Consider the following 22,865-nt stretch of genomic DNA (forward strand, 5'->3'; position numbering starts at 1 on the left):
AGGGGCACTGTTTTTAGGAGTAATACAGTGATTCTGTCCCTCTGTTAACGCAGCCTAGCGCTGTGTTGTCCCACACTGCTGGCTCATATTGAAGTGATTGTCCACTACGACTCAAAGGTCCTTCTCACAGTTACTTTTATTGAGCCAGCTTTCATCTAATCTATACCTGTACATTTGGTATTTCTTGCCTAAGTGTAAAATGCCCAAAGAACACCCAAATTATACATGCATTAGATGTAAACTATGTGAACTACTCAGGGTGGATTTGATTTAAACCAATTCTATTTAAATCATAATTTTTAAAGAAACGTATGCCACGCCATATCATTATTTTTAAGATGCTGCTGGTGTTGTTGTTGTTTTTTCCTAGAAAAGACTAAAAGGAAATGGCCATTTTCAAACTATTTTTTTTGTTTTTGTCATTTCCTTTCCAGACCGGTTTGGACAGCAGTGTGGTTGATGGACCCAAAACAGGCCACATGGAAAAAGAGCCATTTAGCCATGCCGAAGAAGGAAGGTTAAGAGACGCCCTCCCAGCTGGCCTGGCCCATGGCGGAGGGAAAGCGCTGGCTGGAGGAAGGGACGTGCTGATGGATCCCGGCATGTGGCTCGGCAGCCCGCGGGCCGAGCAGGAGGCCACCTGGGAGAGCACGCCGGCCGTCCTGGGTCAGGGAGACTCTTCCAGCAACGCCAATTTGGAGGATGCTCAAAACCTGGTGGCTTTCTCGGCAGCAGCGGAGGCTGCCATGTCTTCTCATGGGTTGGCACCTCTCCTATCCCCTTCTGCGTTAAGCATGCAGCTGTATGAAAAATTTAATGCCGAGATGAATGGTGCAGTGGAGGAGGGCTTGGCAGCGCCTCCTCCCAACAGCTGTCCTGGAATTGAGGATCTGAATGCCCTCAAAGCTGCGCTCACTTTGGCCAAGCAAGGCATGAAACCACCCAACTGCAACTGTGATGGTCCCGAGTGCCCAGACTACTTGGAATGGCTAGAGAAGAAGATCCAATCAGCCACTGGAGAAGAGGAGAGCTGCGCTGCCCAGCCCTTCAGCCAAGTTCACCAGCCCCCCTTGGACAGGGGTGCTAATGCCAAGCAGGGGCCGGCTGCAGGCGAGCAGGTGACTCTGTGCCCCCTGGAAGCCCTCCCCCTTTCTCAAAGTGCACTGAACATTGCAAAAGAGAAGAACATTAGTCTCCAGACGGCCATTGCCATTGAAGCCCTCACGCAGCTCTCCACTGTTCTTCCAGAGCCGGCCACACAGGCTCTGCCCCCTCCTGGGAGCCCCATGGCCTTTGGCTCCAAAGAGCAGCCTCCCCTCCTCTCAGCGCACAACCCCAGCATGGTGCTATCTGTGTCGAGTGCTGGAATGTGCCAGAGCCACCCCTCCAGATCTGATGTGAGCCACCACTTGCTCCCAACTCCAGTGGCATCTGCATCCTCCTCCTGGCCACAGGGAGTGAAATGTGCTCAGGATGAAGCCCCCTATTGCCTTGACCACAGCAATGGCCACCTAGAATCCGATGACCTGTTTCCTAGCTGCAACTCTACCCCCTTGAAGGCAGATTTCACCGAGCAACAGAGGGAAGAAGCTAAGCCCAAAGCCAGAGTGTGGGACCTGCACACCAGCACTTCCCCGTCCTCTCTGGTCAGTGACACCATGGCGGAGCTGGAGCAGCTGCTGAGCAGTTCCAACGGCTGCATCAGGTCTGTCTTCAAGCAGCCGGGAGGAATCCCAGGCAAAGCAAGAGTGGCCAGATCAAAGCAGGAGCACCTCATCCACAAGGATGAAAATGCCCACCCTGACTGTCACAACTCCCCCTCTTCCAGCCCACAGTTGTCCCAACTCTTGCAGGAGAGCAGTTTCCACAAGAAGGCCCAGAAGGCCCTGCAGCACCACCTTCATCACAAGCGCAGCCTCTTCCTTGACCAGAACGGACCTCCTGGAGGGACGCAGGAGCTGCCACCCCACTGGTGGGCTCCCAGTGCTCAAGCTCCGCCGCCTCCAAAGCAGCTGGAGAAGCCAGTCAAGGAGAGGAAGAAGAAGCCCGAAAAGAGCGGCCCCATGAAACCGTTCCGCAAGCAAATCCAAATCAAGAAGTCCAGGCAGAAGGACTCTCAGCCCCGCTTCTTGCCCGTGAGGCAGATCAGCTTGGAGAGGTGTCGTGCAGCTGCTGCTCTCAAGAGCCCGAGCAAAGAGGTTCAGCCCGAACAGCTGCTCTCTTCTACCCCTACCAAGTTTTTGTCTCCCACTTTACTGGCCACCAGCCTTGCAGAGAAGTCTCCATTGCAGAAGCTACTTGAAAATCGAAGCCCAGCTTCCAACACTCAGGAAACCTACCGTCCTGGCCAGGAGGAGAGCCAGCGTTACTTCCCGGAGAATTCTGTCTGCGAAGTTGTGCCCCTAACCAGCCACCCTGTGCTGGGCTCTGCTCCCTGCTCCTCTGCTGTGGCTTGCAGCAACGGGCACGAGGAAGCCTTCCACAGGACAGCCAACTCAACAGCCCATCCATTCTTCACCCAGAATCCTACTGCCGTGGATGACAAGCTGGAGGAATTTATCAAAGAATTTGAGACTGAGTTTGGTGAAAATTTCACCTTTCAGAATCCAGCTCTTCCAGCCCCACTGCTTCTCAGTGAGGGGCCTCTGCCGACCCAGCCCCCTTCCCCCCTGCTCCCACTCTCTTCTCTGAGCCAGTCTCCAGAGCCACCGGGCGGTTTGGATGTTGCTGTCCAGCCTTCAGCCCAGGAGGGTGCACAACCTTTGGCAGACACTCCCAATACGGGTCTCAGAGCCCCCCTCCTACCGGGGGCCAGTCAATCCTTGGGAAACCCCTTTGCCGCTCAGTCCCCGAAACACATAAAGATAGAATCCTCTGGTGCTATCACAGTGGTCTCCACCACCTGCTTTTACTCTGACGAAAACCAAAACCCAGACCCAGCGGCCCTGGAAGGGACCCCAACCAAGAATCAGGAGCCGTTTATGCCAACTCTCAGTGGGTTTTTGGAATCTCCCTTGAAATACTTGGACACCCCGACCAAAAGTTTGCTGGACACCCCTGCCAAGCGAGCTCAAGCCGAGTTCCCAACGTGTGACTGTGTGGGTAAGTCAGAGACACGCGTACCCGGCCCATCTGGGCTTTGCAAAAAGGAAAGGAAGGTTGGCTTCCCTTAGCAGAGAAGGAGAGTGAGGAGGGGGGATGTGAAGGAAAAGGGAGAGCGCACGCCACGCTTTTTTCCTGCAATCCACGCTGAAACCAGCATGGAGAAAATTTTATAGTCTGAGCAAGTGGGTGAGTGTGGCATCCCCTCGTAGGGGAGAGTGGTTTCTGTTTGCTTCTAAATATGGGCTGCATTGCTGGGGCAGAAGGCAGAGGAGGGGCTGACCCACATGCTTCCCAGGTACCTCTGCGCCCATGGTCCCAAACCTTTCTGGCTTTGTGGACCAGTGGAGGGAGGGGGAGGAGAAGAAGTGGTTCAGTGTGGATGGCAGGCGTGCGCGCTCTCGCAAATGGAGCTGTGGGCACGTGCTCACCTGCCGCTTGCAGGGCCTGGTTCTGAACAGGCCGTGGCCCAGTAGCGGGGGTTGGGGACCCTGCTCTACACCGTATACAGAGCAAAAAGAGAGCAGTTCCATTTCTTCTCAAAGGCAGATGTTTGAAATCCAGGCAGGGACGCTTAGGACAATCTGGCTGTCTGGGAGCAGGTGGTCCCTACAGCTTTCAGTGAATTGCTGCAGTTGCCTTGCTTTGTTCACAGAAAGGGAGAATCCCCCTCCTCCTTTTTCTCACTACATATAAAGACCCACCATGGGAATAGTCATCTGAGGCGCAGGTTAGGGTGATGTTGGGCTTGGAACTGCTTTGGGTGCTGGGGCCCTGCACGTCTGCTGCTACCGTGTTTCCCCGAAAGTAAGGTCTACCCAGAAAATAAGCCCTAGATTGATTTTTGGGGGTGGGCCTAATATAAGCCCTACCTCAAAAATAAGCCCTAGTTTTGGGGCGAGGCACACACCTAAAAATCAAGCTAGGGCAGGTTGGAACTTACCATTGCAGCTAGGCCTCCCATGGATCGACACTTCCCCCGCCGGCCCACCTCTTCTGCAGCCGAAGGAGCAGCTTCATTCTGCAGCTGAGAACGGAGCACCGGCCTGCATTCCCGAAGGCCTCCGAGGGCGAAATGCAGGCCAGAATGCAGCTGCAGAATGAATGAAGCTGCTCCTTCGGCCCCAGAAGAAGTGGGCCTGCTGGGTGGGGCTGTCGGTGCTGGAGGTGAGTATAAAAGACACCCCCGAAAATAAGACCTGGTGCCTCTTTTGGAGGCAGCAAAAAAAATTAAAATAAGACCAGGTCTTATTTTCGGGGAAACACGGTAAAACGGGGGTCCTGTACCTGTCAGGTAGTAAGCCAGAAAGACTGCTGAAGGGTCATCCAAGGCCAGAGGTGAGACGCCTATCATTTATACCAGCTAATTCTCAACTAATTGAGAAGCTGATGAGCCCATCAACCACAGAGTCTGTTTTTTGTAAGTGTGAATGGAAAGGTATTGCAGATTTAAGCAAGTACTGGTAGCTCCTGAGGCAAATGTTCAGCCCGGAGAGGCCGAAGAATCCCCAAACTTAACCATGGCTGAGAATTCTTCAGAGTTCCCCCAAATAAGAATGGCTCCTCTGCCTTTAAGTGGCAGACCCCCCCCCCAAAGTGCATGCTGCAGCTTTTCACCAGCTGAGTCCATAAGTCACATTAAGCAAAAAGTGGCTTGTCTGGTGTTTGTTTAGCACACAACTGAAATGGCTGGTCTGGCTTAGCATGATGGATGAGTGCAGTCTGTGTGTGTATAAGAGAGAGTAAATGAGTGTGGGGAGGGAAAGCCCTTCCTCCCCCACAGTTTCTGCTACTCCTTTCAATGTTTATGCCAGGAAAAGCAGCCATCTTCAACTTACAAAAGGCATTTAAGGTTTGCTCTGGGTTCTTGTTCAGTACTGGGACAGTCCCTTGAGGGACCTGTCTTCAGTCAATGACTCCCATTCCTTGGCTACAAAAAAGTGAATCAACTAATTGCTTGTTCTTGCTTTTTCAACAGAACAAATAGTTGAAAAAGATGAGGGCCCATATTACACTCATCTGGGATCTGGACCAACTGTGGCATCCATTAGGGAACTTATGGAGGAACGGTAAGTCACGATAGGGATCCTGAAGAATTTGAAAAGACAGAGTCTCCACTGGTATATCAATTTTGCATGTGAGGTCTTGGGTGAAATTGGCCCATTTTCCAATTCAGTCAGTGGCAAATTGCCTTTGGTTGTAGCAGAGATGGCAGTTTTATTTTCACGGAAGATTCCCACGGGCTTCCTTCTCACTCTTTCCTTCTGGCTGCCCTCTCATGTTGCAGGTTGCTTTCAGAAGGGGTGGACCTAGCACCTGAGACTGTTGCTTGCAAAACGGATTTACAAGTAAGCTTAGGAGCTCATATTGGAATTGGAATTTCCATAGGTGGAAATTGCCCACCTCAAGGGAGAAGAAACTGAGTTGGTCTCCACTTGCTCTCACTTCAAGTGAAGAGAGCAATCTGAATTCCAAGGAGGGTGAAAGTAAGAGGGTGAGAGTCACTTGACAGTCAGTCGGGCAGCATGTAAATCTAATAAAAGAAGGGCGTTTGTTTTCCACAGGCAGTCTTCTCAAGAGGGAAAGAGCTGCCACAGTGCAAACAACTTACCAGAGTGTCCTATGATCTTCCCTGCGGCCTCCCCCATTGACTTTGCTTGTGGAAAGCACAGGGCTGAGATGGCCATCACTTTGAAGACTAGTCTTGTTCAGTGCCATTGTAACTTCAAATGGTCGCTGAATGAGTGGTTGTTAACCAAGAACTCCCCCCCCCAAAGCCAGCAAGGGCTTGCCTGTAAATAAATGTGAGATGGGGAGAGGAATGCTTCCGAGGGACCGATCAAGATAAAAGGGAGAGGAGCCCACAGCTGACCAAAGGATCCACCCTAACTAATCAGGCAGCAAAAGGAGATGGCAAGAGATTTGTACTTTTGGACTTGCAAGATTCTGTTAACATGGCCTTACAATAAAGTAGAATTAGTTCATCTGGCCATGTTTCCTCTCTGGTCTGTTTAGGAGTCTTGACCTCAGCATGCTCTCCTTCCCCTCGGGATGTTGGGCATTCGGACAAGGGGTGCCTTCCAAGGGGAGATGCCCTTCAGGATATCAGCATTTCCTTGTCATTTTGTTCAAGGCTGTTAACAGAAGACTGTGTCTTTCTTTAGCCCCCGATCTACCTATTCGCCCCTGACTCGGGGCACTATGAGAGGAACTTGCTTAGATGAAATCAGAGGTGTCCGCTGAGATCCTCCATCATTGCAGCTTGTCCCCTGACGTTTAGCCCTCCACCACACCATTTCTATGTCATCTGAAAATTTAAGGGTTTGAAATATTCTCTAGTCCCTTGTTCAGATGACTTATAAAGATGGCCATGGAATGTACCATTTGGCATTTCCCATATGTTGATTTTATTTTAATTCAAGTTGATGTCTTAAGGTAAAAGTGACATGCTTCTTCCAGTAGAGTAGTTTTACTTTCTCCCAATTTTATTTCATATTCTGCAAACCTTTCCATACAGTGTTTCTGTTTTATATTTTTATGTGTTTTTCTTCTTTTTAGAGCAAGTTTTTAAAAAGACTCTTGCTCAGGTAGCCCCATCGTCTGTTGTGTTGATGTTGTGCCTTTTTTCCACCAGGTATGGTGAGAAGGGGGAAGCCATCCGAATTGAAAAGGTGATCTATACCGGGAAGGAAGGAAAGAGTTCTCGCGGCTGCCCTATCGCAAAATGGGTCAGTGAGGAAAATGCAACATATCCTAGAGCGGGCTTTCTCAACCTTGGCCCCTTGAAGATGTGTAGACTGCTGGCTGGGGAATTCTGGGAGTTGAAGTCCACACATCTTCAAGGGGCCAAGGTTGAGAAACGCTGTCCTAGAGAGTTGAAAAGAACATTGTTATTTGTTTATGAGGCTCTGTCTTTTTAACTGCATTTGTGTAAAGATGGTAAGTTGTGATTGGAGTGGCCTCTAAGCTCTTCAAATAACTAGAAAGAAAAAGGTTGATGGGGGTATCTTTCAACTTTGATAGCTCAGAGTCCCCATGATCAGAGAAGGTCAGGGTTAGGTTAGCCAGTCATTTACCTTTTGAAAGAGTGCAGCCCTGGGAGAAGTTCTAACCTTCAGGTCTTCTGGCTTGAGGCTTGTCCACCCAGCCAGCCTGGCCTGGCCTGCAGAATAGGGAGCAGGGCCGTGTCCAGGCAAGCTTGGGCTTCCTATAGTAGTCCACTGTTGGAAGCCCAACCTTTGGCGTGGCATGGCTTTGTCTAGCCAAGTTGCCTTGTCCAGGGAGGCAATCCAGCCTGCTGAAGGAACAGAAGGAGAGTCCTTTGTGTGGCCAACCAACATCTTTGCTTGCATTCCAGGTCATCAGGAGGCACAACGTGGAGGAGAAACTGCTGTGCCTGGTGAGACATCGTGCAGGTCATCACTGCCAGAATGCTGTCATTATCATCTTGATCTTGGCTTGGGAGGGAATCCCTCGGTCCCTGGGGGACACTCTCTACCAGGAGCTCACTGACACACTCACAAAATTTGGAAACCCTACCACTCGGCGATGTGGGCTGAATGATGAGTAAGTTTGTCTGACTCTTCCCTAAAAGTAGGAGAGGAGGCCGAAGGGAAGCCTCTCATTGGCTCCTAGGTGTTAGCAGTTCTGTTTTGCATTGGTGTGTTGTTGCCTTCCTGTTGTCATACCTTTGAACTGAGAAGTAAAATGGTTTGCTTTTGGCTTCCACATTGTTGCAACAAAACTATGTTTCAAATTTTGCTGTTTTTATACTTTTATTGCAGTATGCCACCTAGAGTAAGTTCTTATCAGATAAGCAGCCATATAAATGTAATAAATAAATATATTGGAGTGCATCTCAAAAAAGCGAGTCTGGACAGCTGTCAGCAATAAAACCAGCAAAGGGAAAAATATTCATAATAAATAGACAATTGGCAGGTGAGATATAAACCAGCCCCCTCCCCAATCATTGGCAGTAATGCCATACAAAATACTTAATCAAAGTAATTCACAGCAGCCACTCTGAGCCACGTCCTTAGGGTCTTGTAAAAGACCATTTTCTGATTTCTTCCTGGATCTCACCAAGTGACATGCTTCTCCCCTTCTGGATAGGACGGGATGGATAAAGGTGCTTCCACAAACAACTTGGTCCCATGCCAGGGAAAGCTTTATGGATAACTATAAATTATGGGTACCAACACTTTGAGCTAGATCTGGAACTAGGGCAGCTTGAGAGCAGAAGTGCACAGATTAAGAGGTGCCCGTGGCTACTTGCACTGCTGGATTTCCTACTAAATGCAGCTTCTGGATGGTCTTCGAGGGTAGTCCATATAGAAGTGCATTGCAGTCGTCCATTTGGACTCTGAATTAACTGTAATTAAGACATGCGTGACTACACGCAGAGCCTCCCAATCTCAGAATGGATGCAAGTTGGTGGGTGAAGCAAAGCTGTGTAAAGGCTCTCCTGGTCAAAATTGCCAGCTAGGCCTCGAATAGGATACAAATGGAGGAAATCTTCCATACTGTGCAAGATTTCTGTTGGGTCAGTGCAACCTTATCCAGAACCACATAAAGGTAGTCCTCACTTAACTATGCTAATTGGGACTGGACATATATAGAATCCCCCTAACTAACTTGCTCAAACTGAAAAAGCTGTTTGGATAAGCAGCAAAATGTTTCAAACAAAAAAGAAAAGTTCCGTTGCCATGATTCAACTTCCAGATAAATTTAGCTGGATGACTGAGAATCTTCATTGACTGTGGGCAAGACTTCTCCCACACATCAACAGCAACTCTCTCTGGAGGAAGAAAACTAGTGTGACTTAGTGCCACTCATTCCTGCCCTGAAGCCAGGATATCATAAGAATGTCATGATTATTAGTATCCAAAGGTTTATTATGAGCACTACCTATATTGTGTCAATTGCCGGCTGCATTTGCTTAGGAAACTGCTGATGATGCTGTGCTCTTGGTTCTCCTGTCTGGGGTGGGCAGCCTAGCACCCCTTCTACAGACTTGATAGCCTATGATCCCCACTCCCTTTGGACTCATTGCAGCCGAACCTGTGCATGTCAAGGCAAGGATCCCAACACCTGTGGTGCTTCCTTCTCCTTTGGCTGCTCTTGGAGCATGTATTTCAACGGGTGCAAATATGCACGGAGCAAAACACCCAGGAAATTCAGATTACAGGGAGACAATCCCAAGGAGGTTAGTGTCCTGGTCATTCTTGTTTTAGAGGGATTTATTGGAATCTCCCACTTTAACAGATGGAAGAGTAACAGGGAAGGGTGATGGTTTTGAGGAGGGGCTTTCCCTCCAGGGAGGCAGCCTGAAATACCGTAGACGGGTTTCTTGCTTTCCCAAGAATCAATAATCATACAAATAATCATACATTTATTGATTAGTTCAAATATATTTACTTGGAAGGAAGAACCATGTACATTGGATTTTCTTCCAAGGTTTCAGCCTTCGTCATGGAAGAAATTTACATGTTCAGACAAAAAGAAACTACATTATCTTATGCTATGTAAGGCTGCAGAATGTACTTTTTAAAGACTGTATTCTCAGCTCATCCATCCTGTGGCAGTGTTTGGGCAGAGGTTTCTCCTAGAGTGAACTGCTTTGAAAACCCCATTTTTCTACCAATAAAAGTACCTTTGGGAAGAAATTGGGGCAAACTGCATTTTATATAATAGGAAATAATGAGGGATTGACTCATCATTTTAAAAAGCAGCTCTCTTTTTAAAAAGATTTTGTATTTCATTATTTTTACAAATGACTCAAGGTAGAGAACATATGTAATACTCCTCCCTCCTCTTATTTTTCCCACAACAACCCTGTGGGAGTGACTGGCCTAAAGTCACCCAGCTGATTTTCATGCCTAAAATGGGCTTATTACTCACTGTCTCTTGGTTTCTAGCCTGGTGCCCTAACCACTAGGCCAAACTGGTTGAGAAAGGACCAATAGCTTCAGAGAAGGAAAAGAGGGGAGTCTGTGAACCTTAATCTCATTCGGTTGTTTTGACTTCCAAATTCATGGGAATCCTGCTGAGCGTAGAAACAGTTATACGCAGAGCTCCTAGTTGTGCAACATATACCTCGAATCATGGGTTGGGAAGATGTGATTATGTTCATGTTCATTTGCTCTGCCTGAAGAAAGAAGGGGTGTTGCTCTGAGGAAAGGCAGTTGCTTTGCAGAAAAATGGTTCAAGTTCGGTTCCTGCAGCAGACTTATTTCCAAAGGAACTTGTGGCAGAGAGAGGAAGAACTTCAAGGAGTTGCTACTGACAGCACCAGGCTCACTAGAAGCACTAAGGAGCTAATCCTGACTTTCTCTCCTTCCAGGAAGAAGTTCTCAGAAGAAGCTTCCAGGATTTAGCTACAGAGGTTGCACCACTTTATAAGAGACTGGCACCCCAGGCTTATCAAAACCAGGTGCCTTGATAACTTTTCCATGCTTTGATTGGGGCCCTCATAAACATCTACCTAGCAAAGGTCTGTCTACAAGTCACGTGGCTCTTAGGAAAAGGGTTGCAGTCCCCAAATCCTGCAGGAAGAGCTCCGTCACAGAGTTTGCTTTTTCACATGGAAGATGAGTTGCTATTCCCCTTTGCTACAGTGGGGCAAAACTGCTCTCTTGGGCTTTTTGTATTAAAAAAAAACAGGAGAACATACATTTGGCCTCCAGTTCTGTTTACCAGTTTGTGGTCTCCTTGTAAGAAAGCTGATTTGCAGCAAGCTGGAAGAGCTCTTTCTTGCAAGTAAGTTTGACTGCCTCTTGCATGGGTCCAGCTGCTCAGCAAGTATTCCAGTGTCAGTGAGTCTCGCTTGCTTGAAAAGAGAATAAAAGCGAGGTTGTTCCTGACCCACTTACCTGTTGTTCTGTCCCCGTTCCGACCCACACACCCAAACAGCCAGCCGAGGGTTAAAGACTTCTCCAGACACCAATGCACAGATAAGAAACTTGGCAGCAGCTCCATAGCTGCCTGCCAAGACCTTTTACTCCAAACACACAGAAACAAAAACAATACACACAGTTGAACACCACAGCACACTACTTTGCCAGAGATTCAGCTTTTGTCCGTCACAGAGGTCCAAATGGCCACCACCACCACCCTTTTATAGCCTGTGGGGTGTGGTCCAGTGACTCAGCTTAATCTCTGGCACGTCTCTTTTTCTGCTGCGCACGCTTGTCGCGCCTACGCTGGCGTGGATCCAGCCACAACTTTTCTTCCTCATTATCCGACACACCTGGCTCCTGGCCAATCTGAGAAACACCTGGCTCCTGGCCAATCTCAGAACCACCCGGCTCCTGGTCAATCTCTTCTCCGTCAGGAGACACCTGAGGCATTGCCAGAGAGGAGGGTCCTGGAGAGGGAGGCCTAGCCATCTCCTCTCCTTCATGTTCGGAGCCTTCTTCCTCCGATAAGAGGGGCTCACAAGACGGAGCCACAACACCTGTATGGGCTGGGTTTGCATATTGTACTTAGCCACAACGCAGTTTGTGCTTGTGACTGATGAATCCTGCCATTGTGATAGGCGTGACCCAGCCCATATCTCTAAGCTGCCCTTCCTCGTGAATTCACCATCTGCCCTTGATGATAAGAGGAAAGTCTTCCGTTGCTCAGTTAGGGCCATTATAAAATGAAGTCTCGGCGTTATCAAGAGACCAGGTCACAGGCCTCCCAGAGGACATGGGGTTTGACCCAAAGCTACAATTCTCACAGGACTGGGGGCAACTGGTTGAGGGAACAGGTAGTCAGACACAGCTGCTTTTATCTTTTTTCGAATTAAGGCCATAATGTGAAGCCTGCTGCAATAACACAAACGGCTTTTCTCCCCTTTTGATTAGGTTGCAAATGAGGATGTAGCAATAGATTGCCGACTTGGGCTGGAGGAGGGGCGGCCTTTTTCTGGAGTGACCGCATGCATGGATTTCTGTGCTCATGCACACAAGGACCAGCACAACCTTTACAACGGGTGCACGGTGGTAAGGGGTGCTTTCGTTTGTCTTCAGTTCTGCCTGTGAAATATTCCAGAAGGGCCAAAATCTTGTTAGACTGTCACAGGAAGGCAGTGAGCCTTAAAGATCGAAAAACAAAATACAGTGGACGCTTTCATAAACTCCAGTTCAAGCCTTTGAAATATTTGATAACGTATCTATGGATACTTTTGCCATAATTATTACTCTTTGCTGCTATTTTCCAGTAAAAAATATAAATTTTCCTCTTTGCATTTGAAAAACCACTTCGGTCCATGTAGTCAGAATTTACTTAAACAAAAATGAAAAGTGGCTTTACACCACTAGGCTCAACGGGTGTTCTGTGTGGTAGACAGTAGAAAGAAAATTCTCAGGGAGTTTTGGAAAATGCCATTAAACCAGATATGGTAAGAGTGTAGACACAGCTTGAATTAATTTCAAATGTTGGTAGTATTAGGCTAAAGGAATCCTTCTGAGAGTGAAAGATAGGGAACTTTGCAACTGAACTGAGATCAATCGCCATCACCCTGTGGTCTCTGGTGGGGAGCTGAACTGGGGCAACGCTAAGTATGGCCAATGGTCACTTTGGCACATGTCACACAATATAAGAAAGAGGTTTGTGGCATCTCCCAGAATTCTGAACGTTGGTCATGCTGATAACAACAACAACAACAACAACAACAACAACAACAACAACAACAATAATATGATGATGATGATGATGATGATGGTGGTGGTGGTGGTGGTGGTGGTGGTGGTGGTGGTGGTGGTAATGGCTGGACATGAGAAGCAAGAGCTGAGGCCGGCCCATGAAAAGGCTTGGAAAGGCTGTTGTGGTGTTTTTGCATGTTGGAACTTCGTGCATGGATGACTGTTTAGCTTGTCTTTCCAGGTGTGCACCTTGACAAAAGAAGACAATCGCACCCCTGGGAAAATTCCTGAGGATGAGCAACTGCATGTTCTTCCCTTGTACAAAATGTCCACCACAGATGAGTTTGGCAGTGAGGAGAATCAAGCTGCAAAAATGGGCAGTGGGGCCATCCAGGTCCTCACTGCCTTCCCCAGAGAGGTGAGAAAGCTTCCTGAACCAGCAAAGTCTTGCAGGCAGAGGCAGCTGGAAGCACGGAAAGCAGCTGCCGAAAAAAAGAAAATGCAGAAAGAGAAACTGATTACACCTGAAAAAATCAAGCAGGACATCCTTGACCTCCCAACACTCCAACAGAATACAGGTAAGGACAGCATAGGCTTTGTAATGGCCAGTCTTCGTAGCTGCAGAAGAAAGCCTGGTCCCTGGTCTGCTGGAGGTCAGGCTGTCCAGGTGGTCAAAGCAGAGCCCTGGCAACAGAGCACTCTCAGGCAAGGATCTCATCCCAACACTTGAACGGCCGAGCCAAGGCTTCTGTCCCGGTAGCTCTTGCTTTCCATGCCAGTATGGTGGGTGGTGCTCAGATTTGTTTGGGTGGCTGGCTTAGTAAGCAACGGTAGCCCATTCCCTGTCATTCCCATGGCATTCTTCCCAGCCATTTGTTATTTTTTAGCTTCCCAGTGGCTGTATTCCTGCTTCTTGAAGAATGTAGGATGGTTAAATGGAAGGACACTGCTAAGAACTGGCCTCAAATTTCTGCTCCTACTGCATGAAGAAGGAGCAATTTAAGAGAGCCACGACAACCCCTCCCCCCCTTTTTTTTAAACACTGATCCTGATTCCGTTAATCTATTCAGTTAACCTACCTTTTGCTTTATACAGTCCTGTTATCCACTATGGCATCTCTGGGTGCTTGTGTAGAAACATGACCTGTCATCAGGAATTCCAGAACGCCGTTCAGGTTTTTGTTAGAATCTTGCAGAGTTTTTGAACCATCACTTTTATAATGTGAGGACTTGTTCTAAAACAGGGTTCTCAAGAAGTTGCAGTCTAGATGGTTTTATGCATTTCATTCTGCTTCAGCTTTTGCAGTTGATATCAGGTGATGGCAAGCAAAGTAATTGGGCTTCATCCCCTTATTCATTTTTGTTTTGTTCTAATTCCTCCAAGGACATACCAGGTTATTAATCACCAGGAACAGCCTAGAAAAACAGTAAATTATTACCTCATTTCCTTCTCCATGTATTGTCATATCAATTCTGTGAAATAGGTGAGGTTGACAGAGAGCTTCTTAGCTTTGGGGGGTAAGCCTGATGGCTGATCTGAACTAGAGTCTCTCACGGTTTTTAATAATTTAAAAGATGCTCCCAGAACTCCTCAGCCAGGTCCAAGGCCCAGATTCAGTGCTTGTGCTGAGGAAGTCAAAGTGACTCTGCAAATTCACATCGGTTCCTTTTGTGCATCTGCAGATACAGCTTTGAAAAGTGGATTCCCCCAGCCACCCATCAAATCTTCCATCAAGGTGGAACCTCAGAGTCACTATAACACATTGAAGTACAATGGGAATGCAGTGGTGGAGAGCTACTCGGTGCTTGGCAATTGCAGACCCTCTGACCCGTACAGCATGAACAGTGTTTACTCTTATCATTCATACTATGCACAACCTAATCTGCCTTCCATGAATGGGCTGCATTCAAAGTTCTCTCTTCCATCTTTCGGGTATTACGGATTTTCCAGCAACCATATGTTCCACTCCCAATTTTTGAATTACAGTGAGAACAAGAATGCACCCTGGATAAGCAGCCCCTATGAGAAGAAGCCTGATGTCCAAAACTTACAAAATAATTTGAGCCATGCTTACAGAAATACTGAACTATTGGATGACGTGTCACCCCCTGTACGGAGCAAAAATCACCATCAGCGCACCTATGAGAAAGCCAGCAGACATGCAGGCAAGGCCCCAGCTGTTCCCCAGAGATGTCACTCAGTTCCTGCAGAAGCCTTGTCATTTGCACAAAATACAAACTGTTTTAGCAACCGAACAATCAAGCAAGAACCAATTGATTCCTTGACATACACAGAGTCCCTTTCTCGATCACCTGCTCTCAATGGCCTAAATCCAAACCTGAGCCCATCTGATTTATCCAGGTTATCTCAGAATGGTGGTCCAGAGCAACAATGGAGCCCTTATAAAGTCAACCGGAATCAGTCCCAACCTGAGAGAAATAGTAATGCTGAAAGCTTGTGGAACATGTTTACGCCAAATGACAGTGTCAGCATGCTTAATGCAAGAACCCAGAATAAATCAAATTTGTTTGGTTCCCATTCAAATGTTAGCAGGTTATCACAATCCCACCTTATGGAGAAGCAGTGGAATATGTTTCCAGGGGAGGGGCAGAATCTGTCACCTAGCCCTGATATACTAGGGAAATCATGGAGCCCTTGCAAAGTTGATGAAAGCCCATCACTCTTTTCTGCCAATTCAGACCTTCAGGAGAAAGCCTGGGGTCTTGGGCAATTGAACTTCAGTTCCATCAAGGGAAGCTCCAGGCTTCAAGATGAAGTTTGGCATGCTAGTAAAGTAGATGAGAGGAGAACTCCAACACCAAACACAGGTCTACAGAGCAGACCATGGACTTCCTTTGCCTCATTGCCCTCTACAACCTCAAGTGTTTGTGGGGAGAAGCCCCCGTGTGCTGCCTTGAAAGAAGAAGGAAGTACATCATTGCTAGGGGCTGAAAGACCCTGGGATTCCTTTAGTTTGGATGACAGCATGGAAGAAACACCCGAGAAGAACATCAAGGAGGAAGAGGATGATGAAGACGAGGAAGAGGTCTGGTCAGACAGTGAACACAACTTTTTGGATGAAAACATTGGTGGGGTGGCAGTAGCTCCAGCCCACGGCTCCATCCTCATTGAGTGTGCAAGGCGAGAGCTGCATGCCACCACTCCACTGAAGAAACCGAACCGATGTCACCCCACACGCATCTCTCTGGTATTCTACCAGCACAAGAACTTGAACCAGGCCAACCACGGACTTGCCCTTTGGGAAGCAAAAATGAAACAGCTGGCAGAAAGGGCGAGGGCAAGGCAAGAGGAGGCAGCCAGGCTCGGCCTTCAGCAGGACATCAAAAACCTTGGCAAGAAGAGGAAGTGGGGAGGCAACTTGGCCATTGAGCCCCAACATAAGGAGAAGAAAGACTTAGTCCCAAAGAGGCAGGCCTTGGCCATTCCCACCAACTCGGCGGTCACTGTATCATCTTACGCTTATACCAAGGTAACAGGACCGTACAACCGCTGGATATGAGAAGATGGCAGCTCTCCAGGGGCCACGTTACCTCAATGCTGGCAGCACTGAAATGCAGTGCTGGTCTGTGGTGCTTTTTCCTTTGGAGAGAAACAGAACATCAAGCCAAGTGTAAAGTTTCTGTACTTTCACTTGGGAGTTGAGTTAAAGAAACTTATTGCTGTCAACCTTTTTCCAGTAATCTAGTATTTATATCTTTGCATTTTAAATCTGTACATCACCGTAACGGCAAAAGAAATTTATAGTGTCCTTTTACAAAGGATGGCTTTTTAATTCCATGTCCAATACTTATGTATATTGGATTTTTAACTGCAATTATTACAACTCTGAAGCAGATTATGTGATTAACAAAAAAGACAATACCCCACAATAAATCAGGTACAAATTTGCACCTGTTGGGGCTGATAAATATCTTCCCTTGGAGACCACCCAGAAACATGAATTTCCAATTCAATCAAAGGACTGTTTGAATAGGGTTCAGTGGTTGATGCACGGTGGTTTCTTACTGATTCAGTAGGTCCCAGTGGCTGGGAAGATATGGAAAGGAGGCACGTGCCGTTCCAGATAAGCAACCATTTCCTGCTCAGTTGTCTGAACAGTGTTTAAAACTGTTCAACTGACGTTGCCTTCTCTGCTTCAGATCTCGGTTAGATGAGCTGGACCCTCATTAGTCTTCTACCAGATCCTGAACAGTAGCATAAATAGTGAACTTGAGCAGAAAAAAAGAAGGAAAACAGAGGACTATGAGATCTACCAGCAGATACATTTTGCTTTTGTAAATTTCAAGGCATGTTTTATCTCTATTATCAGGTAAAAAAGAAAAAGATCGTGATTTACACCGCAAGCAGTAGTTTTACTGCTCCATTTTAAATCATTTATTCAGTGAGTCCAGTTTAATTTGGAGGGAAAAAATTGTTTTTAAAATGAAGTTCTGACAGAGAAGGGAAAAAAGGAAATGGAAGTGGTAGGCAAGAAAAATCAAGGGAAAGCAAACTTAGGTAAAATAACCGTTGCTCTTTATTCTATGAGATGAATGAAACTACATAGTAAGGACATAAGATTTCTTTTTTCCTTTTGTTAGCAGTGCTATTTAACTTAACTTTTAAGTTTGCAGTACTGTACTATATAACCATGCTAATTTCCTTGGGTAGGAAACTAGTTATGCTTATAATAATAGTGACAAGCAATGCTAATAATAAAATGGCAGCTTAAACTACTGTATCTTTAAGAAACCACTCCACAATACCTTTTGTGAGCAAATAGACAACCTCTTTTTTTTATCATCTCTGGTGCAGTCGGATTAAAAGGGGGAGTTCTTATTGTATTTTCCAGTGGTGCAGGCTTACCAAATTAAAATAGTTCCCCTTGCAAATAGTTATCCTAAAAATATAAACAAACTTATTGCAAGATTTATTTTACTTTGCCACCTTTGAGAGGAAAGGAGAAGTAAATGTATGTGGTAACTAATTCAGTACAGCATAGCTGGTGCTTTGAAAACGTTGAATCCAGTGTTCAAAACTGATCTATCCTTCTTAGTCTTCTCTTAATAAGATGCCTGATCCATATAGATGGCTACAGATCTCTGGAGCTAGACATTCCCTGGCTAAAGTGATGGTGGGAGAGCCTCCTTCCTCAATTAGAATGGAATTCAGTTCAGTCTGGTTTCATCATTTTGCTTAAATGACATAAAAATAGCTTTGGGCATTTCATTTGTTTTGTATCATAATGATAGAAGTATAAATGTTTTAAATTGCCTGTCATGATTAGGTGGATCTTTGTATGGTTTTTCTTCAAATCATTTGAATTTCACCCTTTACTAGAAAGGTTCTGAGCTAAAGCATGCAGAGCTATTTTGGTTTTTCAGTGCTCCCACCAAATCTGTGTGGAAAATATCCATTGAACTCCATGGAAATTGGAGATGGGAGCTCTCAGTCTTGGAGGTGGCACCTTCAGAACATTTCCACACCTTCTTTTGTGCCATCTTCAGATTGGGTGGTGGCAACTCTTACGATAACTTTAAGAATCCTTGCCACCTTTTACTACGGGTCTTTCTGTAGAAAAATGGAGATCTCACTCCTTCACCAGAGTAGATCCCCACTGGCTTTAATAAGCCAACACGAGTGGTTTCTCAGTGGTGTATAAGGCAGAAGAATCAAACCTATTAAAGATCACCTTCTGAACTTAACCGGTGCCTTTTGAGAAAAGATGGCTTGCAGATCCAACTCTGTACATAGCATTTGTTTACTAGGAAACTTTCTCAGTCCTCGCGCCTGACAACAGGAGCATGGGATCACTGTAGAGCATCCTGCGTGTTTTATGTGGTTCTGATTTTAAACTGTAAATAGCAAAAAAAAAATAATTTTTTTTTAAAAAAAGCACTTTCACCAAGATTTAAAAGAAAGAGATACCCAATAACTTGAAGAACAGTATGTTTTAAAACAGATTATTGCGGGAGAAATGTAAATAGAAACAAAATATTTAACAAGCTTTTCCGTCCTTAATTTCTTTTGTTTACTGTATTCTGTAAAATTGCTTATATTTTGCAAGGAGAATCAATGAATTATAATTGATTTTGTATGCATACCTATGAGCATATCATAGCTGTTAGGAATTACTCCAAGGCAGATTTATAGGAAACGTTCTGAGTGTCATAGGATTACATGGACACCAGCCACTAATTTTCCATTGGTGTCAATCAGCCAGGTTTCAGGGCATCTGCACTAGAGGCTCAGTTAAACCCAAAGTAAAAATGTTGGTTAATCATTCTTTCTGAATTGTATCACTTTGGAGTGAAGGTGCAGGAACTGCAATTTAAGAGCCGCTTTGTTTTAAATTAAGATGATTGGCAGAAGGGAAGTAAAGATAAGAGGTTGCTTTCAGGCAGAGGAAATGGACTGGCCCTTGCAGCCCGCAATGGTTCCATCTGGGAAGCCCATCTGAACCACCAGTCACGAGACACAATTTCTCTGCCTTGTTAGGCCAACTTCATGCCTGTCTGTCGTTGGTAGATGTGAGGTGGATCTATTAACTAGAAAAGAATCTCTTCCACCCCAATATTTTGTATGGGTTGTTTAAGCTTCTGTAAATTCCTTGGTTTAGTGTCTCATTTGGTAAATGTTGCTGGGGTGACCTGAAAGCTTCACTTAGATTATTTTAGAGAACAAGAATTTGTAAAAAAATATATATATATGGAAAAGAAGGGGCTCCAATACATCTGACTTGTTGAAATCTTGTTAGTTATACCAACTTCTGTCTTTGGAAGTGTTCAGCCTTGAGGTTATAATTTTCTGAGCTGGAAATGTCATCCATTGGATCTTCCTGAAAAGGAAGGCTCCTTGTTCTGGGTCTTCAAAAACCAGGAGCTAACTGGGGGGTCAAGAGATGTTGAGTTAGTAGTTCCCTATTTGGTCCAGATCAGTTTGTACAGAGAAAAGGAGAAATGCTAATGCAAAGATCGGCTCCTCAGTTTGTTTTATTTTCACGAATAATCAAAAGGACCAAATTATGTTCTTCTTCAAACTGGTGCAAGTCCAAAGCAAGTTAAACTGGAATCACTAGTTTTTACTGAAATAGCATATCTTTTAAAGGCCTGAATGACTGTGGTAGAAATATAAAGAAATCTGGTCATAAGTCAGTATTAAATCTATAGAATGTGAATGCCATCAAAATCTGGCATATTCATTATTTACTGCAGTTCAAAAATCACAAAGTAACATGTACAATACAAATAACAAATAACAACAAAATACAGAAAACGGAGTTACCATGGATTTCATGGTTGATTATACTTTTTCATATGCCTGATTTAGCATAAAGATGTTTTAAGTAAAAACAAGACTGATCCCAGATAAATTTATGTTTTTAATACAAAAAGTTAGCTGCAGTCTGAGGTTGTTTTCATGCTATATATAAAGTCTACCTCATATCTCAGTTGGAAAAAAAGTTTGCTTCATGTGAAAGATCTATGCACGGGATTCTCTGCTGTAGCTTTGTGGATAGAAGTTACAAATTCTTTTCACTGGCTCTGTCATTTTCTCCTGGTTTGTACAATTCAGAAAATTGCATGACACAGTTTATTTGTATTTAGGAAGGGTAGAGGTAAATGGCATCTTAAGGCTCAAAGATGTCCCAGTGGGGTGCTGCTGTGTGCTTCAACACACACACACACACAACACACACACACACACGCACGCACGCACACACACACCAGTCCTGAGATCTTAAAATAGTTTCTTGGGATGTCTAACTCAACTCACAATGAGATCTGTAGGGCTAACGATGCTATTAATTTCTTAAAGTAAGCTTGGTGAACATCTGCCAGTTGGCACTTGTGACTGAATATCCTAAGCTGCAGGAAGTCAAGGTGCCAGGCACCACCTGGTCATTGCATTGTCTTCTCTAAAAACCTGAACAAATGCTCCAAGCATTGTCTTTTGAACTGATGTGTCAAACGTAGATAAACATTCATAAATCAAAAGCAAAATAAATATAAAATTGAAATTTATTTGAGGAGGTGTAATGATGGAAAGAGGTTATTGTGCCATCAAGCTTAACCCTGGTGCTATAGACAAAAACAATCCATAATCCCTGGAAAATTTCTTGAAATGTTGAATTGTGTTGCACTTGAAGACTTGGCTAGTTCTCATTGACTTCTCTGGGAGGAGTTTGAGGTTGTTTGGCTATAGGACATAGTCTCTGCTTTGGGCACTTGCATCTCTTTTGTCAAATTGGGAGTTGTTCACGTCAGTCATTGTTTATGCACAAAACGTAGAAGGATCAAGTGGCAGATGAGCACTTGACATTCCTTTACCAGTTTTCCGCTGGACAAAAAGTGGCTGCCTGCAAAACGTGTTACAAACTTTTAATGGGTGTGTGTCTCCTTGTTGCTGCTCTGTGACAAGTAGGCAGCTAAGAAGCATCAAAAGAAGACATCGCAGCATATGTCTTTCTTGCTCAACATGCCCCCCCTCCCCATGTGCAGGGATTCCATTGCCCCCATCTGAGTGGGGAAGGCTAGGAAGGCTCAGGCTTGCCTAGGCTGAGCTCCCACTCAACTAAAGGCAAAAGAGGAAGGAACAAAAAATATTCTGAGATAATACAGCTGATGGTGCATAATGCCAGAATGTGCTTTGTAGCTCATTCAAAGGCATATTTTTAATCAACTAAAATCTTGTAATGAAAAGGTGCTACCTTGATGAGTTCTTTAAAAACAAGTTGCTTTTTAAGGTGAGGGAACAGATTCCATCTTGCTTAGGTGCTATTATCTAACCAGAGAAGTTACAATTAACTAAAAACAGAAAGGTTGAGTATTTTAAATATTTGTAGTTTCTAAAACCTCTGTTCTAGATCTAAAATACACAACTGCATAATCTGATTTCATTTACATGTATGTAGATCCAGGATAGATTTCTCTGGTTTGACAGCTCTGCACTCCTAGGGCTGGTTCTGAGAATGTGTATTTTTTTACAAAATTAACATCTCTGGAAAGGGCTTTTTGGATCAAGCCACAAATTGTTTGATACAAATGGGTAAATGAAAACCCATTTCTTTAAAATAAAGAAAATAAGGTACTGCAAACTGTACTCACAGTTAACACTTGTGCCAATTTAGCAAGTGTGCATGGTGCAACAATCCATATTACTGTATATTGGTAACTATTATGCAAAACTATGGGTGCTTAATTGAAGTTTTGAGGTCACTCCAAGAGAACAGCTATTTGTAAAAGCAGTGCAGTTGTCATCTTACTTGGCTTGCTTGCTTGCTTTCATTGTTAACAGCAAACACTTTAGGGCTGTCACCCCAGTTCTGCTTGCCTAACCCAAGGAAAAGTCCTTGCGGGACCATATTTACACCTCAGTGTGAACATATTTATGGAAGTCAATATCAGTCAAGGGTCCAGCCTGTTAGCAGGCTAGGTTTGGGCAGGTGGTGTGAATGTGGGTCTGATCATACAAGGTTGCCTAATCTTTAGTCTAATAAGTCAGCTTCAACCTGCTATTATGGCTTTGTGTATTTACTATTTGTAAGTAGATGTGTCTAAAACTTTTACAAAATACTATTTTGGTGCTATTTATTTTTCATTTCTTCAGTTTCTTTTTCATTTGGTTCATAGAATTTGCTTAAAGTGTAGAGAACCAGGATTTTCTCATATAAGCTTGCTGTTATCACAATACATTCAAAATACCTCAGAAAACAGAGTATTGTGGCAACCTGTGATTCAGTTATAAATAATGGCATGGCTGCAAATATTAGAAATAAGGTTATGTATTTTATTAATTCAACACTGTACTTGACATCTTAGTAACTGTACTTTTGCATTCTATTCTTGGGCAATTTCTCACTTTCAATATTAATGAACTATCTTGAGGAATGAATATTCTAGAAGCATTTAAGAGCTGGTGCATTCTTGACAATATGCAGGGCCTTTCTGAAGTACCTCATAGCAGAATGTGACCAACACGAGAAAATAGTTTTAGAAGTAACATCTTAAAAAAATATGATCAGTAATAAAATAGTTGTTTTAATTAAAAATAAAAATTTGGCATAAAGTTCTATCTTTTTCTGCAAAAACATTTTTCTTATAAAAGTTTATGGGGCAGGTTCAACAGGATCCT

General features: G+C 44.8%; 1 protein-coding gene across 1 annotated transcript; it reads left to right on the forward strand.

The window, feature by feature from the left end:
- Positions 1 to 440: 440 nt before the first annotated feature.
- TET3 (tet methylcytosine dioxygenase 3) lies at positions 441 to 19,415 on the forward strand. Its single transcript, XM_015811128.2, has 9 exons — positions 441 to 3,102; positions 5,081 to 5,171; positions 6,737 to 6,830; positions 7,460 to 7,668; positions 9,157 to 9,307; positions 10,445 to 10,534; positions 11,952 to 12,089; positions 12,973 to 13,309; positions 14,414 to 19,415. The coding sequence occupies exons 1-9, from the start codon at positions 480 to 482 to the stop codon at positions 16,249 to 16,251; spliced, it is 5,571 nt and encodes a 1,856-aa protein (XP_015666614.1). The 5' UTR covers positions 441 to 479; the 3' UTR covers positions 16,252 to 19,415.
- The last annotated feature ends 3,450 nt before the right edge of the window (positions 19,416 to 22,865 follow it).

The sequence above is a fragment of the Protobothrops mucrosquamatus genome, unplaced genomic scaffold (assembly GCF_001527695.2).
Source record: "Protobothrops mucrosquamatus isolate PMUCROS unplaced genomic scaffold, P.Mucros_1.0 scaffold31, whole genome shotgun sequence".
NCBI classification, from domain to species: Eukaryota; Metazoa; Chordata; class Lepidosauria; order Squamata; family Viperidae; genus Protobothrops; species Protobothrops mucrosquamatus.

Excerpts from the sequence above, each read along its gene's own strand:
- TET3 (XM_015811128.2), top strand. The coding sequence starts at position 480 with ATGGAAAAAGAGCCATTTAGCCATGCCGAAGAAGGAAGGTTAAGAGAC. Across the intron at positions 6,831-7,459 it reads GCTGCCCTATCGCAAAATGG|GTCATCAGGAGGCACAACGT; the intron begins GTCAGTGAGGAA and ends CTTGCATTCCAG. Across the intron at positions 12,090-12,972 it reads TTTACAACGGGTGCACGGTG|GTGTGCACCTTGACAAAAGA; the intron begins GTAAGGGGTGCT and ends TTGTCTTTCCAG.